Genomic DNA, 14,814 nt, shown 5'->3' with positions numbered 1-14,814 from the left:
AGGGAGGGAGGGAGAGAGAGAGAGAGAGAGAGGGAGAGGGGGAGAGGGAGAGGAGCAGGATTCCTTATTGTTACTGCAGTTCGCCTCCTCACGCTTTATGAGATCTGAGGCTGTTTAGGTGCTGCAGTGGGGCCCATGTGACAGACTCCTCTTTTACCACTTTGGCTGCTAACGCGCCTCGTCTCTCCCCTGCACCTCCGACGCTCCCCGGCCTCTCTCTGCCGCCGGGAGAGCTGACGGAGGGAGGACGTCTGTCACGCGGCTCTACGGCCGGCGTCGCGGTAGGGGCCGTTTTAAACACACGCTATGTGCTTGCGTCAAAACAAGTCTCAGGGACAGCTTGTGAGTCTGGGTCCTGTGTGCTCGGCCACAGCTGGGTGTGACTTGAATGGAGGCCGTCGCGCAGCCCGGTGCATAATGGATGAGGCGCCCACTATCTGCTTATTGGTTAATGCATGTTCCTTAAGCACTTATTGGTTCTCGTCAGCGGCGGCGGCGGCGGCAGCGCAGAGCGGGTGGACACGAAGAGTGAGACGTTTCCAAGGTTACCACGTGGAGAAAGATTGGATCCCAGTCAAACTAATTAAAGTTGTAATATATTAAAGACCGCTCATTTCGGTCTCCCTGCACTCCCACACACGCACACACACACACACACACACAGAGTGCGCACACACGCACACACACACGGAGTGGGCAAACACACACACAAGGAGTGCGTACACACACACACACACACACACACAATATTCATATATTTTATGGATATCATCTTAATAATAGCATATGTATTCATGCTGCACTGGTACTTCTTAGTGTCCTTTATATCAGGTGTACCAGGGTTAAGTGGCAACAAGTGACACATTAAACAGTATATGGTTTAATATTATTGAAACTCTACAGTATATTGTCGTAACATTCGGATGTATGAATAATAAAACACACCGTCCGGCAGAAATATCGGATTCAAAATGTTGAACCCGATACTGAGGTTGAATTTCTTTAATCACGGTCATGAATCATAAAGAGGATAACAGCCCATAATAATCAACACGTCCATGTTTCATGCTCTGGGCTCCAGAGTGTGAGGTTTGCTCTTCCTCTTCATCCTCATCACTTTTCTACTCAAACCCTGGAACCGGTTTGGACCGGGCAGAGGGCCGTGTGGTCCTGATGGTTCTGACAGCGTGTGGTTGTGATGGTTCTAATGGTTGTGATGGTTGTGATGGTTGTGATGGTTCTGATGGTTCTGACAGCGTGTGGTTCTGATGGTTGTGATGGTTGTGATGGTTGTGATGGTTGTGATGGTCCTGACAGCGTGTGGTTGTGATGGTTGTGATGGTTGTGATGGTTGTGATGGTTCTGATGGTTCTGCCCCCAGGTCCACGACGGCAGCGTGACGGTCCTGGCCATCACCAGGGACGACCGCGGGGCCTACACCTGCCGCGCCCACAGCGACCAGGGAGAGGTGCTGCACACCACCCGCCTGCTGGTCCAAGGTACACGCACACACACACACACACACACACACGCACACGCACACGCACACGCACACGCACACGCACACGCACACGCACACACGCACACGCACACGCACACGCACACGCACACGCACACACACATGCACACGCACACGCACACGCACACATACGCAGGCACTCAAGCACATGCACACCCGCACACACACACATGCACACCTGCGCAGTCACACACACACACACACACACACACACACGTTCGCACACACGCATACATACAAGCACACACACACACACACACACACACACGCATACATACAAGCACACACACACACACACACACACACACACACACACACACGCATACACACACCCAGACTTCAGATGCCTGTCCTTTCGGAGCAGCTAGGGGGTTTTGGGTTTTGAACCAACAACCTCTGGGCTGGGAGTGGAACCACTACCATGTCCTGTCATACATGGTGTTGATCACGGGTTGAACGTTAACTCTCAGTGTATTGACGGGGGTTCATTGTTTTGTTCAGACCCCTTCGTACCGGGTCATGGTAAGCTTGAGAACGCACTGATGTGAACGCTGCTTGGAGTGGAAGGGGCTCAGATGCATTCTGGGAGTTATGGGGTGGCACTCTGTGTCTCACGGGTCTGTGTCAGTCAGCAGCCTTGATCCGGGCTGGGTGTGTGTGTGTGTGTGTATGTGTGTATGGGTGTGTGTGTGTGTGTGTGTGTGTGTGTGTGTGTGTGTGTGTGTGTGTGTGTGTGTGTGTGTGTGTGTGTGTGTCTATACGCGTGTGCATGGACGCAACAGGGCTGGTCTGTGTGAACATCTCTCCCTACCTCCGGTCCATTAACTGAGCTCTCTGCTGGACATAGATTGGATAGATCACGGTGATAGTAGCCCCTAGCTTCCCCCCTCCTCCCCCTCCTCCCCCTCTCCCTCCACCCCCACCCACCCCCCTCCCTCCCCCCCCACCCACCCCCCCCCCCTCCCCTTGGTCCTCCTCCATTGAGACAGCTCTGGACCAGTGAACACTGTGTATTCCAACATGTCCTGATTCATTTCTAATGGAAACGTCGTCGTGATGAGGATTTAATTACGTTCAAACGAAATTGGGCGAAATTAGATGAAAAGAAAAACGTCCAAAAAAAAAAAAAAAGCAGGAAAAAAAGACAGGAAATCGCCTGACATTTATGTTTATAAACAACGTGCGAGGATCCTCTAGTTCTTTCCTCATCCTGCGCATGAACAAGCATGTGGGATGACACACACACACACACACACACACACACACACACACACACACACGCACGCACACGCACACGCACACACACTTATACACACACACACCGGACACACAAACACACACACACACTTATACACACACACACACACCGGACACACACACACACACACACACACACGCACACACACATCTCTCTTGCTAGCTTGCTTTCACACACAGACGTACAGCCCGTGTATGTGCACCGTAAGTCCTAACCACGATCAAAACCCCTGCAGTAGAACCCTCCGCCAGAACCACAAGGGTGACACCTGGATATATATCGAGTTTCAACCACCCCCCCCCACCCCCCCCCCGCCCCCCCCGCGGTGGGCTCTCTGTATCGGGTGAGGCTCCACCTAGGGTGGAGCCTCACCCGATACAGAGTGTGGGCTCCAGTGTGGGCTCCAGTGTGGGCTCCAGACCCGATACCGGGGTCTGGAGCCCACACTCATAAACAGAGGCCACAGGAAACCCCCTCCACCTCTTTTTTAGTCCAGAGTCCAGGGGGGGATTTTTATTTTTTACAGCGAGGGGAGGCGTATGGGAGCTCCACCTGCTGACGGGGTTCGTTAGAGCAATACGGAGAGTCGCACGTGGCGTTTCACAGCAGCCGGCGTCAATGTGTGTTAGTATATAAGGCTGTGTGTGTGCGCGTGTGTGCGCGTGTGTGCGTGTGTGCGTGTGTGTGTGTGTGCGTGCGTGTGTGTGCGTCGTGTGTCTTGTTTTATTTTTGAGGCCAACCATCTCTGACTGGGGAGTTGAAGTGAAGGTTGTTGTAGCGGTGAAGGTGTTGATTGAGTCCCACTCGGAAGGTTGTGGGTTCAAACGCCGACGCGTGCGCGCTGTACCTGGAGGGTCTCTTGGGGACGACGACTCCCTGCTCCTTAAGGGTGTATTATAATACATGACTATGTTTATATATTCATATTATATAATAATATTAAAAATGACTTTTCTATTTGATTTTATCATTTTATTTTATTGAATGACGATGCTTCTATGTGTATATATATATAATATATTCATTTTATATAATAATATTAAAAACGACTTATCTATTTTATTTTAGCATTTTATTTTATTGTATGACGATGCTTCTAGTTGAAGCACTTTGAGTCTGCCTGGTGTATGAAAAGTGCTATATAAATAAATTTGCCTTGCCTTGGCTTGTCTTAATAATAACAAATAATAGAAACAATAGAATAATATTTTGTGTGTACTAAAGTGTCTGATGCTGGTTCTGCTGGTTTTTCTTGCCACTGGTTGGTGTTGAGAGAGGGGGTCCCCCCAGTGGTCACTCAGCTGTCTGTGTTCCCTCTCTGTCCCTCCAGGGCCTCCGTACATCGTCTCGCCGCCAGAGAACATCACTGTAAACATTTCCCAGAATGCCCTGTTCACGTGCCAGGCGGAGGCGTATCCCGGCAACCTGACCTACACCTGGTTCTGGGAGGAGGACAACGTGTATTTCAAGAAGTAAAGTCTCCCGTCGTGCTGCTTGTTGAGGGGCACTCTGTCCGAGCGCGTTGGGGGGGGGGGGGGGTTACCCGGGCGTAGTGGGGCCACGACACCGCCCAGACCCAAACTAACGGACAACCGCCTTCATCCCACCACTCCGTATTCTCTCGTCTGACCCGATCGGGAGAAAAGTTGCATTGAAACGCACCGCGGAGTCTACTGCCAACTACACAGCAGTGTGTACGTTCTGCGCTCGTGCGGGTTGACATAGGTCTCCTTAACAACACGTGGCGACACGATACGATGCAACTTTATTAATCCCGTGTAGGAGAAATTAATTTGTTGCAATAGCCCAGCAGCAGTAGAACAACACAGGATAATAATAAATAATATACGATACTATAAGAATACAAAGTACTAATGCAAACAAAAGTAGAGGCTAAGGGGAAATGCTGAACGAAATGCTAAAGTAAGGAGAAGACAAGACAAACACAACAACAACAAACAACAACAAATAGGGCAAAGAAAATAGACGGTATAAATAGTGTAAAATTATAAATTATAAGTTCCAGAAATGCAATGAGAAAAAGAGAAAGTGGCCCAGTGATCAAGTACACACACACACACACACACACACACACACACACATATCTATCTGCAGGTACATACATATACACACGTGTTTATATATATAGATATATATATACACACACACACACACACACAATGTTAACACTCTCAGACTTTTATGCGTGTGTTTGTGTGTGTGTGTGTATACATGTGTCTGTGTGTGTGTGTGTGTCTGTCTGTATATACGTGTGTGTGTGTGTGTGTGTGTGTGTGTGTGTATAAGTGTCGGTATGTGTGTATGTGTATCGCCAGCCTGTCCAGAGACGGTGAGAGTGGAGCCCAGCGGGTATGAGTGTGCGTGCGCGCGCGCGCGTGTGTGTGTGTGTGGTCAGCGGGCAGCGAGCCCGAGTCACATTGCCGCGCTCGGGCGGCCGCGTCACGTGACTCCGGACGCCGGCTGTCACGTGACTCTGAGTGTCTCCGTGCCACGCGCTGGCGCCGGGCCCCTGCGTGGTGTGTGGAGCAGCCAGCCGCACGGCGGGTCCATTCTGGGGCCCGTCTTCTGGGGCCAGCAGCCTCTCAGGGGCCTGAGGGCCGGCCCAGGAGCAGCATTGCCAGATTGGGCCCCTTTTTTTCCCCTGCCCCAATCTGGCAACACTGGCTGCAGCGCGCTGCAGCCAATCTGGCGACACACGTGTATGCATGCACACACGTATACAGACACACGTACGTATTCTCACACACACACACACACACACACACACACACACTTATACACGCACACACACACACACACACACACTCACTCTTACAGACAGACACACACACACACACACACACACACACACACACACGTATACACACACACACACACACATATATACACACACACACACACTCACACACACGTATACACACGTGCACACACACACACACACACACACACACACACTCAAACTTACAGACACCCCCACACACACACACACACACACACACACACACACACACACACACACACACACTCGTATACACACGTGCACACACACACACACATATACACACGCACACACGCGCACACACACAGACGGGGAGGGCGGGCGACAGGGCACTGACAGGGACCGGGGGACTGAGGAGCATTCAGCCTGGGGACAGAACACTGGGGGCCCCGCTGTGAGGAGAGGAGCAGGGCCCGCAGAGTCTGGCGCCCGGGGGGGGGGTGGCCCCCGCTTCTAAAATTACCCGGTGCCGCGGCGCCTCTATTCAATTAGAGAACAGTTCGGTGTCGGAAATTCAGTATATTTCAGTTGAAAATCGTCTTATGGCGTGGTCCCCCCCCCCCCCCCGCGCGCGCGTGTCCCCGACGCGGCGCACGTCCTGGCGCCTCACAGCGAGGTGAACAACGTGACGGCTGACGTACGCTGTCGTAACCGCTCTGACGCTCTGCTCCTGTTACTGTACCCAATCGCATCCCGGGGGGGTGGCGGGGGGGGGGGGGGGGGGGGGGCACGCGGACTCAGAGGTCGGTAGAGCTGGGGATGGCTGGTGACCGGAAGGGTCGCTGGTTCGATCCCCGGGCTCCTCCTAAGCTCGAGCGTCGAGGTGTCCCTGAGGCTGTCGCCCCCTGCGTGGCTGACGCCGTCGGTGTGTGCAATGTGTGTGCGTGAACGGGTGAATGTGAGGCGAATATTGTACAGCGCTTTGAGTGGCCACTGGTTGGAAAATGCAACATAAATGCATGCTGTCCGTTTACCTTTTATCTCCTCCTCACATTGTTTCCCCCACCCGACACACAACGGGTTCCTCTGACACCGGCGTTGCCCTGACGACCGTGGTCCGGCGGTGTGTGTGTGTGTGTGTGTGTGTGTGTGTGTGTGTGTGTGTGCGTTCCTCAGCGACCTGAAGCTGAGGGTGAGGATCCTGATCGACGGCACCCTCATCATCTTCCGGGTGAAGCCGGAAGACGCCGGGAAGTACACATGCAGCCCGAGCAACAGCCTGGGAATCTCGCCCTCCGCATCAGCACACCTGACTGTTCAGTGTGAGTGTTGCCCTGGCAACCGCCGCGCAGGGGAGGGGAGGAGGGAGGGGCGGGGAGAGGGAGGGGGAGAGGGAGAGGGAGGGAGACGGTACAGTGAGCTCTGGAAGGAGGGAGGGAGGGAGGGGAGCAGCAGTATGGAGTCTGCCGCTGGCGTATTCCCAGCTCCTCCGCCATCGCCGCGGAAACGCACCGCCGTAACCTTCCCAGATCTCAAGGTCACATGACCTTAACCACCACCCCCCCCCCCCCCGGACTCACGGTTCAGCGGCAGTGAGGCCACATTTCCACGGGATCAATCTGAAGATGATCTCATTGGTTGGGAGACGGGGCTATGATGTCACCGTGGTGTCTCAGGACAGGGTTCTGTCTGCAGCGTGTGTCTGGGAGACTCCCGCGCTGACCCTTTCCCGCAGGGGGTTCCTCCGCGGGGCTGACGAGAGACGAATGCCACTCCGGGCCGCCTGAGTCCGGCCAGCGTCAGAGTCTGTGGGCTGGCTAATGGCGCCAGTCTCTCAGAGGAGCCTTACGTTACAATGCTATCGCGACCAGGCGTCCCGCTGAATCCATCGCTGGTCTCTTTTTGACGCCAGTGTTGTGTATTCAATTCCAGTTGTTACAGCACTCTTTTGGAGTCATTCCAATTCAGATTGGATGCTTTGATTTGTCATCAGTCCCACTTGTAAGTCACTTTGGATAAAGGTGATAAGGGTGGCGTCTCACCTATGTGCCTCTCTCACTATGTCTCTCTATCTCCCTCCCCTCCTCTCTCCCTCCCCCATCTTTCTCTGTGAATCTGTTTCTCTCTCTCTCTCCCTCTCAATCTCCCTCCTTCTCTCTCTCTCTCTCTCTCTCTCTCTCTCTCTCTCTCTCTCTCTCTCTCTCTCTCTCTCTCTCCCCCCCCCCCCCCCCCCCTTCTACAGACCCGGCCAGAGTGGTCAACATGCCACCGGTCATCTACGTCCCCCGCAAACTGCCAGGGGTGATCCGCTGCCCCGTGGACGCCAACCCCCCGGTCATCTCCGTCAAGTGGGAGAAGGACGGCTACCCCCTCCGCGTGGAGAAGGTGGGTGGTGGTGAGGGGGGCCCTCAGGCCTGGGTGGTGGTGAGGGGGGCCCTCAGGCCTGGGTGGTGGTGAGGGGGGCCCTCAGGCCTGGGTGGTGGTGAGGGGGGCCCTCAGACCTGGGTGGTGGTGAGGGGGGCCCTCAGACCTGGGTGGTGGTGAGGGGGGCCCTCAGGCCTGGGCCAGCGGCCCTGGGCGTTGAAGCTATGGATGTGCGATGCTGCAGAATTGATCTGGGAAGTTGGGTGACGCGATGTCAAGGTCTTTCTTTACTGAAAGGGAATTACCCACAAACACACACACACATGCACAAAATAGTGCACACACACACACACACACACACAAACACACGTACAAATACACACACATGCACACGCACACAATAGCACACACAATAGCACACACACGCACACGCACACACACCATAGTGCACACAATAGCACCCACACGCACACACACACGCACACAATAGCGCGCACACACACACACGCACGCACACACACACACACACACACACACACACACACACACACACACACACACACAGGTTCTGGGTTGTAACCCCAGTGTCCATACGTCCACATGAAGGCCTCCTTGAATATAAATCTGAACCCCAAGCTGCTCATTAACGACGTTTATCTTCTATTCACCGTGAATGGCGTTGGCTGAAGGACATCATGAGTGACCTCAAACCAATGACCTCGGTTGTAGACTAGTGATTGACCGATAAATATCGGCATCCATTTTATTTGATTTATTCATTTATTTTTTATATATTTTCCCGGCATGATTTACAGACAGTTCAATAGAACTGTCTGTAGTGTAGTGTAGACCTGACCGTGGGGGGGTCCCATCCCTAGTGTAGACCTGACCGTGGGGGGGTCCCATCCCTAGTGTAGACCTGACCGTGGGGGGGTCCCATCCCTAGTGTAGACCTGACCGTGGGGGGGTCCCATCCCTAGTGTAGACCTGACCGTGGGGGGGGTCCATCCCTAGTGTAGACCTGACCGTGGGGGGGGTCCATCCCTAGTGTAGACCTGACCGTGGGGGGGTCCCATCCCTTAGTGTAGACCTGACCGTGGGGGGGTCCCATCCCTTAGTGTAGACCTGACCGTGGGGGGGGTCCCATCCCTAGTGTAGACCTGACCGTGGGGGGGGTCCCATCCCTAGTGTAGACCTGACCGTGGGGGGGTCCCATCCCTAGTGTAGACCCCCCACCTGACTGTGGATGTGCTCTCTCGGGTCCCCAGTTCCCCGGGTGGAGCCAGACGCCCGACGGAAGCATCCGGGTGGCGGAGGCCACTGAAGACTCCCTGGGCACTTACACCTGCGTGCCTTACAACGCCCTGGGGACCATGGGCATGTCCCCCCCTGCTACTCTGGTGCTAAAGGTACGTCCGGACCGCAGCCGCGTGGAGGAGCCGTGGCTTTAGACGCACACTGACCCAGACGTGAGCCGCTACAAACATTTACTAGTGTGTGTGTGCTTGTGTGTTTGTGCGTGCACTGTTTTGCTTGTGTGTGTGTGTGTGTGCTTGTGTGTGTTTGTGTGTGTGTGTGTGTGTGTGTGCGTACACTTTTGTGTGTCTGTGTGTGCGCTATTGTGTGTGTGTGTGTGTGTGTGTGCGCTTTTGTGTGTATGTCTTTGTGTGTGTGTGTGCGTGCGCTTTTGTGTGTGTGTGTGTGTGTGTGTGTGTGTGTGTGTGTGTGTGTGTGTGTGCGTGCGCTTTTGTGTGTGTGTGTGTGTGTGTGTGCGCTTTTGTGTGTGTGTGTGTGTGTGTGTGCGCTTTTGTGTGTGTGTGTGTGTGTGTGTGTGTGTGCATGCGCTATTGTGTGTGTGTGTGTGTGTGTGTGTGTGTGCGCTTTTGTGTGTGTGTGTGTGTGTGTGTTGCAGGATCCCCCTTACTTTAATGTGAGGCCAGGGGGGGAGTACCGCCAGGAGGCGGGGAGAGAGCTTGTGATCCCCTGTGCTGCTTCTGGAGACCCTGAGATCCCAACCATCACCTGGAGAAAGGTACAGTCCCCCTCTGGTACAGGCCCCCTCTGGTACAGGCCCCCTCTGGTACAGGCCCCCTCTGGTACCTTCACCCTCTGGTACAGGCCCCTCTGGTACAGGCCCCCTCTGGTACAGGCCCCCTCTGGTACAGGCCCCTCTGGTACCTTCACCCTCTGGTACAGGCCCCTCTGGTACAGGCCCCCTCTGGTACAGGCCCCTCTGGTACCTTCACCCTCTGGTACAGGCCCCCTCTGGTACCTTCACCCTCTGGTACAGTCCCCCTCTGGTACAGGCCCCCTCTGGTCCATGGTACATTCACCCTCTGGTACATTCACCCTCTGGTCCATGGTACATTCACCCTCTGGTCCATGGTACATGACCTCTGAAGGGGTGAGGGGGACATGGAGGAGAGCCTGTGTTCTGATGCCCTTCTTCTGACACATCCCCTGAATCAGTTCTGCCCCACTCTCCACACCAAGGGGTTCCCTATCACTGTTATACAGAGACCTATCAGAATCAATGAGGGCATTATCAATGTCAACAGGGTGACTGTGTGAGTAGAGGTCGTCAAAACCCCAACGTTTAACACATGCTCTAGCACTAGGGCTGCAGAATTAATCACATTTTTATCACAATGACGATATTGGCTTCCCACGATAAAATGTACGTGATCGCGCGACATTGAAAATGCGTGCTCCCCCCCGCCCCAATTTTCTTTTCTAAAATAATGCATGCTCCGCAAAAAAAAGAAAATAAATAAGCGTGCCCCGTCCATGCAGTATACGCTCTGGCTCCGCTGCAAAGCAAACCAAGCGCTCCTTTACACATGCTGTCTGCGTGAGTCCAGCACAAACTGCACTGCGGCGCGAAGCCTGAAATCAAGTCTACTGGAGGCAGTCTGGACAAGGCTTAGCCAATACTTTGAAAGAAAAGAAACAAAATTTAAACGTCTGACACAACAGAAGTCGAAAAACTCGTTGCGGATCATCGTCCATTATCGGGGAATATTTCGGATTTAGGGCAAGTGATATTAACCAGCAACAACCGATATGAAAAGAGTGCCGTAGAGGTGTGTCAGCGCCGGAGGGCAACACAACTCATTTATTCAGCCACCTGAAAACACACCACAAAATAGATGATGAATGCATGAAGGCTAAAAGTGTTGCATCGGCTTCTAACGCGAGTTGTCACCACGTCAACCCAGACGTCCATAAAACCGTATCCATCCAGGTCACAAAGACACGCCAAAATCACCAATGCAATCACATCCCATTGGGCCAAAGATATGTGTCCAATAAACACGTCAGTGATGAAGGCTTCAAGAAAATGGTAAACATGCTGGACAGAAAGTATGTCATCCCCTCGGGCAATTATTTTATAATTCTATTATTACTTGCGCTGTATGAAAAACAGCGCAAGGCAATGCCTTTTCTGCATAGTCCTGCATCAAATTGTTCTGATTCTGTTGCATTCTGTGAGGGCATATTTATTTTAGTAATCCTTGCTGTTTATTATAAACACCTTATTTACAAGTTTAACAAATCTTTTACAATTGAAACATTGATTAAACGTTGATTTTAAGTTGGTGTTATGCATGCAAAGATTTTTACATTAGCAGGAATGTGGCACAATGGATCACGGATGTTAAAGCAGTGTTATGTTTACGTGACCGTTCAATACAAATATTTGTCAATGAAATGAATAATCGTGGTAAATAATCATGATATCAATATTGATCAAAATAATCATGATAATCATTTTGGCATAATCCTGCAGCCCTATCTAGCACCAGAGAAAACAGGCAGGAAAGCCTTATCTGTGTTTTATCAATCGCTAGAATATTGTGATTGCAATGTTACGATTACCATAATATTACAATTGCAATGTTACAATGACAAAGTATAATGATCACGATGATACCATTTCCCAAATATTACGATCACAATTTTATGATGACCAAAATATTCAGATAGCAATTTTATGATGACCAAAATATTCAGATCGCAATGTTACCATGACCAAAATTGCCTATGTAGGGACGAGCCATGAACAAATGAATGATGTATGTACTATGTCTTATGTCTGTATTTTTGTGCCTTTTTTGTCTTGTCTGTTGTATTGTAGAGCACACTGCAGCAAATTCCTAACAACTTACGTTGTATGGCAATTAAAGTATTGAATCTTGAATCTTGAATATTACGATTGCGATATTACCTTCATTTACGATTCCTACCATCGCAATTCTATGATCACCCAAAGCCCCACAAAAAATCTCATTACATACTCCAAACATATTGCTCTGGAAACGTATCTAAGCTAGACGGCATCTCTTCCCGTCTCCCTTCCTGGCAGGTGGGGAAGCCCAGTAAGAGTAAGCACAACGTCCTGCCAAGTGGAAGCCTGCAGTTCCTGTCCCTCAGCAAGGAGGACCACGGCGAGTGGGAGTGTGTGGCCACCAACGTGGTCACCAGCATCACTGCCAGCACGCGACTGCTCGTCATCGGTAGGGACCTGGCCCGTCTCCCGCCTCTCACGTGATGTCATGTCCTGCATAGCCCTGCCCACGCATGGCACCACCTTATCTACGCCCCTAGAGGGGAGAGGAACTCATGTTTGTAAAATAAGAGTCCTCCTTTCAGGGATGGAAGGAGTCCCATGAATGGGCAACAACAATTTGAAGCACGCTTTAGACCAAACAAAGCACAAACTAAGGTGTTTTAGTGTTGCTACTTACATTTACATTTTAGATTTACATTTAGGGGATTTTGCTGATGCTTTTATCCAAAGCGACTTATTCATTCACGCATACACACACTGACGGCAGAGTCAACCACACAAGGCGACAGCCAGCTGGTCAGGAGCAGTGTAGATGAGGCGACAGAGGTTGCTAGCCGGGGATCGGACTAGCAACCTTCCCGCTCTACCTCCTGAGCTACTGTTGCCCCCTACTTAACAGTTTAATTGACTGTTTTCCCAATATGTGATAAATAAGAGTGGGGTGAGAGCCTGCCTGTGTTCTGCCTTTATGGCTTCAGTTCCAACGGTAGAGCAGGGGTGTGGTTACCTGGAAATCCAGAGTTCTCGTGAGAGCACAATTTTAATTTGCTCAGCAAGTCACTCTGGGAACGAGCAATATAATCCCTCCCCGATGCCCCTCTCCCAGCACATTAACCAATCACATGGGTGTATCTGATATAGGCGGGCCGAAAGCGTTGCTGTTTTACTGATCGGATACGGCAAGAGTCTTATCTATTGGTTAGCTCCGCTGGTCTGGATACGTCACCCCTTGTATTCTTCTGATTGGTCGTAATGTTATCCAATTGCGTGCAGTGATATTTTCAAATGCATGCTTGGTTCCGCCCCTCGAGTCGGGCCGTTTTCATCACTCGTTGCCAGACCCTACAGCTTTCTAGATGTGGGTCTGGATTCCCAGGGTAGGGGTGTGGTTCTCTCAGTGTTCAACATGAGATCTCTTCCTGTGCGCATCACGCACCTCAACACATCCTCACCCCGGGGATTCCAGTGTCTGAGCGGTGGATATTAAAGCGGACAGTGCGTTCCGACCACTCCACACACATATCCTCTGGCATCAGCGAGATATGTGCTGAACTGTAAAACCTCTGTTTAAATATTTTTTTTCTGATACGCTTTACTCAAGGGTCTTAAATTAGAATTGCCATCAAAATTGAACATTTGCGCTTTGGGTCAATTTTTACGATGCTCTGTTCGCTTCCTGCACGCAAACGAGAACACGTCTTTATCGGCGATAGGATAGGACCGACAGGCGCTAAGACGTGGTTCAGGTGCATACATTAAACCTCATCTAAAACCCCAGGGCCTCATGTACATATGTGGGAAAACAAGGAGTGAAAATGGCGGCGCCTGGTGTAGCCTTGATTATAAACCCTGGACAGCGGGAGCAGGTGAGGGGGCAAACCGTGCCACGGAGCTCAAGACACACACCGGGGGGGGGGGGGTGGGGGGGATCTTCACACCCCAGCTGGTCCTCCCCCTACCCCCCCGGCAACCACCCTCCTCCTCCCCCCCCGGCAACCGAGCTCAGTGTGTCAGTTGGGCGGCGGTGCGACCAGCAGCTGTGGTTCCTCCAGACGAACCGCGTCTCGAAGGGGGAGCTCTCTGCTCCTCCACTCCTCCTCCTCCTCCTCCTCCTCCTTTAGGTGGAGGAGGAGGAGGAGGATGAGCTGGAGCTGGCTGCGGGTCACACAGGCGCAGCTGGCCGGGGCCAGACAGGAGCGGCGGTCTGGGCTGGGGCGGGCCCCACCGCGGCGCTGCTGTCCTTGACCTTGTCTGGTTGGCCGGCCGAGCGGAGCGGTGCTCCGGCGTTAATCACACACACACACACACACACACACACACACACACACACACACACACCGGGATGAGTCAGCAGATCTGGGACGCCGGTCGTAATGGCCGCTTGTTCCTCTGACTCACCTTTATGGGACTTGAGCTGGAGGTAGAAGCGCTGGGTTTATTTACAGGCTGCGACCGGAGTCATTGTTTCGAGGGATTGTTCGGTTTGATACAATATGTCGACTAAAGGGCAAAAGATTTTCTGTAATTGACCGGGAATTCACGACGCTGTCTTTGTGCGTCAATACATTAAGATAAGATAAGAATAAGATAGTCCTTTATTAGTCCCACAGTGGGACTAATTTGCTGTGTTACAGCATTATTAATACGCCGCTACTGTTACGATTAAGTTGTTTAGCGGACGCTTTTATCCGAAGCGACTTGTGACCGTAAATACAGTTCCAGGACCGGGGGGGGAGGGGGGGGGGGGTTGGTGTAACGGCATCCTGCTAAAGACCCGGGATAACAACTTACAACTACACGATCCCACCCCTTTAATCAGAACAATCAGTATTAGGCCCAGTCCCATTTCTCTGCCCTTAACA

The 14,814-nt window shown here is 52.1% G+C and overlaps 1 protein-coding gene across 1 annotated transcript in view; it reads left to right on the top strand.

The window, feature by feature from the left end:
* igsf9ba (immunoglobulin superfamily, member 9Ba) overlaps positions 1-14,814 on the top strand; it is a gene marked incomplete at both ends in the record, with an annotated part of 48,037 nt that overhangs the window by 17,731 nt on the left and 15,492 nt on the right. The window contains 7 exons of the mRNA XM_084467231.1: positions 1,382-1,499; positions 4,108-4,249; positions 6,694-6,839; positions 7,760-7,902; positions 9,150-9,290; positions 9,794-9,913; positions 12,248-12,398. Of these exons, the coding sequence (XP_084323357.1) occupies positions 1,382-1,499; positions 4,108-4,249; positions 6,694-6,839; positions 7,760-7,902; positions 9,150-9,290; positions 9,794-9,913; positions 12,248-12,398 (961 nt within the window). The remainder of the gene's footprint in view (positions 1-1,381; positions 1,500-4,107; positions 4,250-6,693; positions 6,840-7,759; positions 7,903-9,149; positions 9,291-9,793; positions 9,914-12,247; positions 12,399-14,814) is intronic.

Source organism: Micromesistius poutassou (assembly GCF_964030765.1).
Source record: "Micromesistius poutassou genome assembly, chromosome: 4".
Classification (NCBI taxonomy): domain Eukaryota; kingdom Metazoa; phylum Chordata; class Actinopteri; order Gadiformes; family Gadidae; genus Micromesistius; species Micromesistius poutassou.
This window is presented reverse-complemented; position numbering and strand designations above follow the sequence as displayed.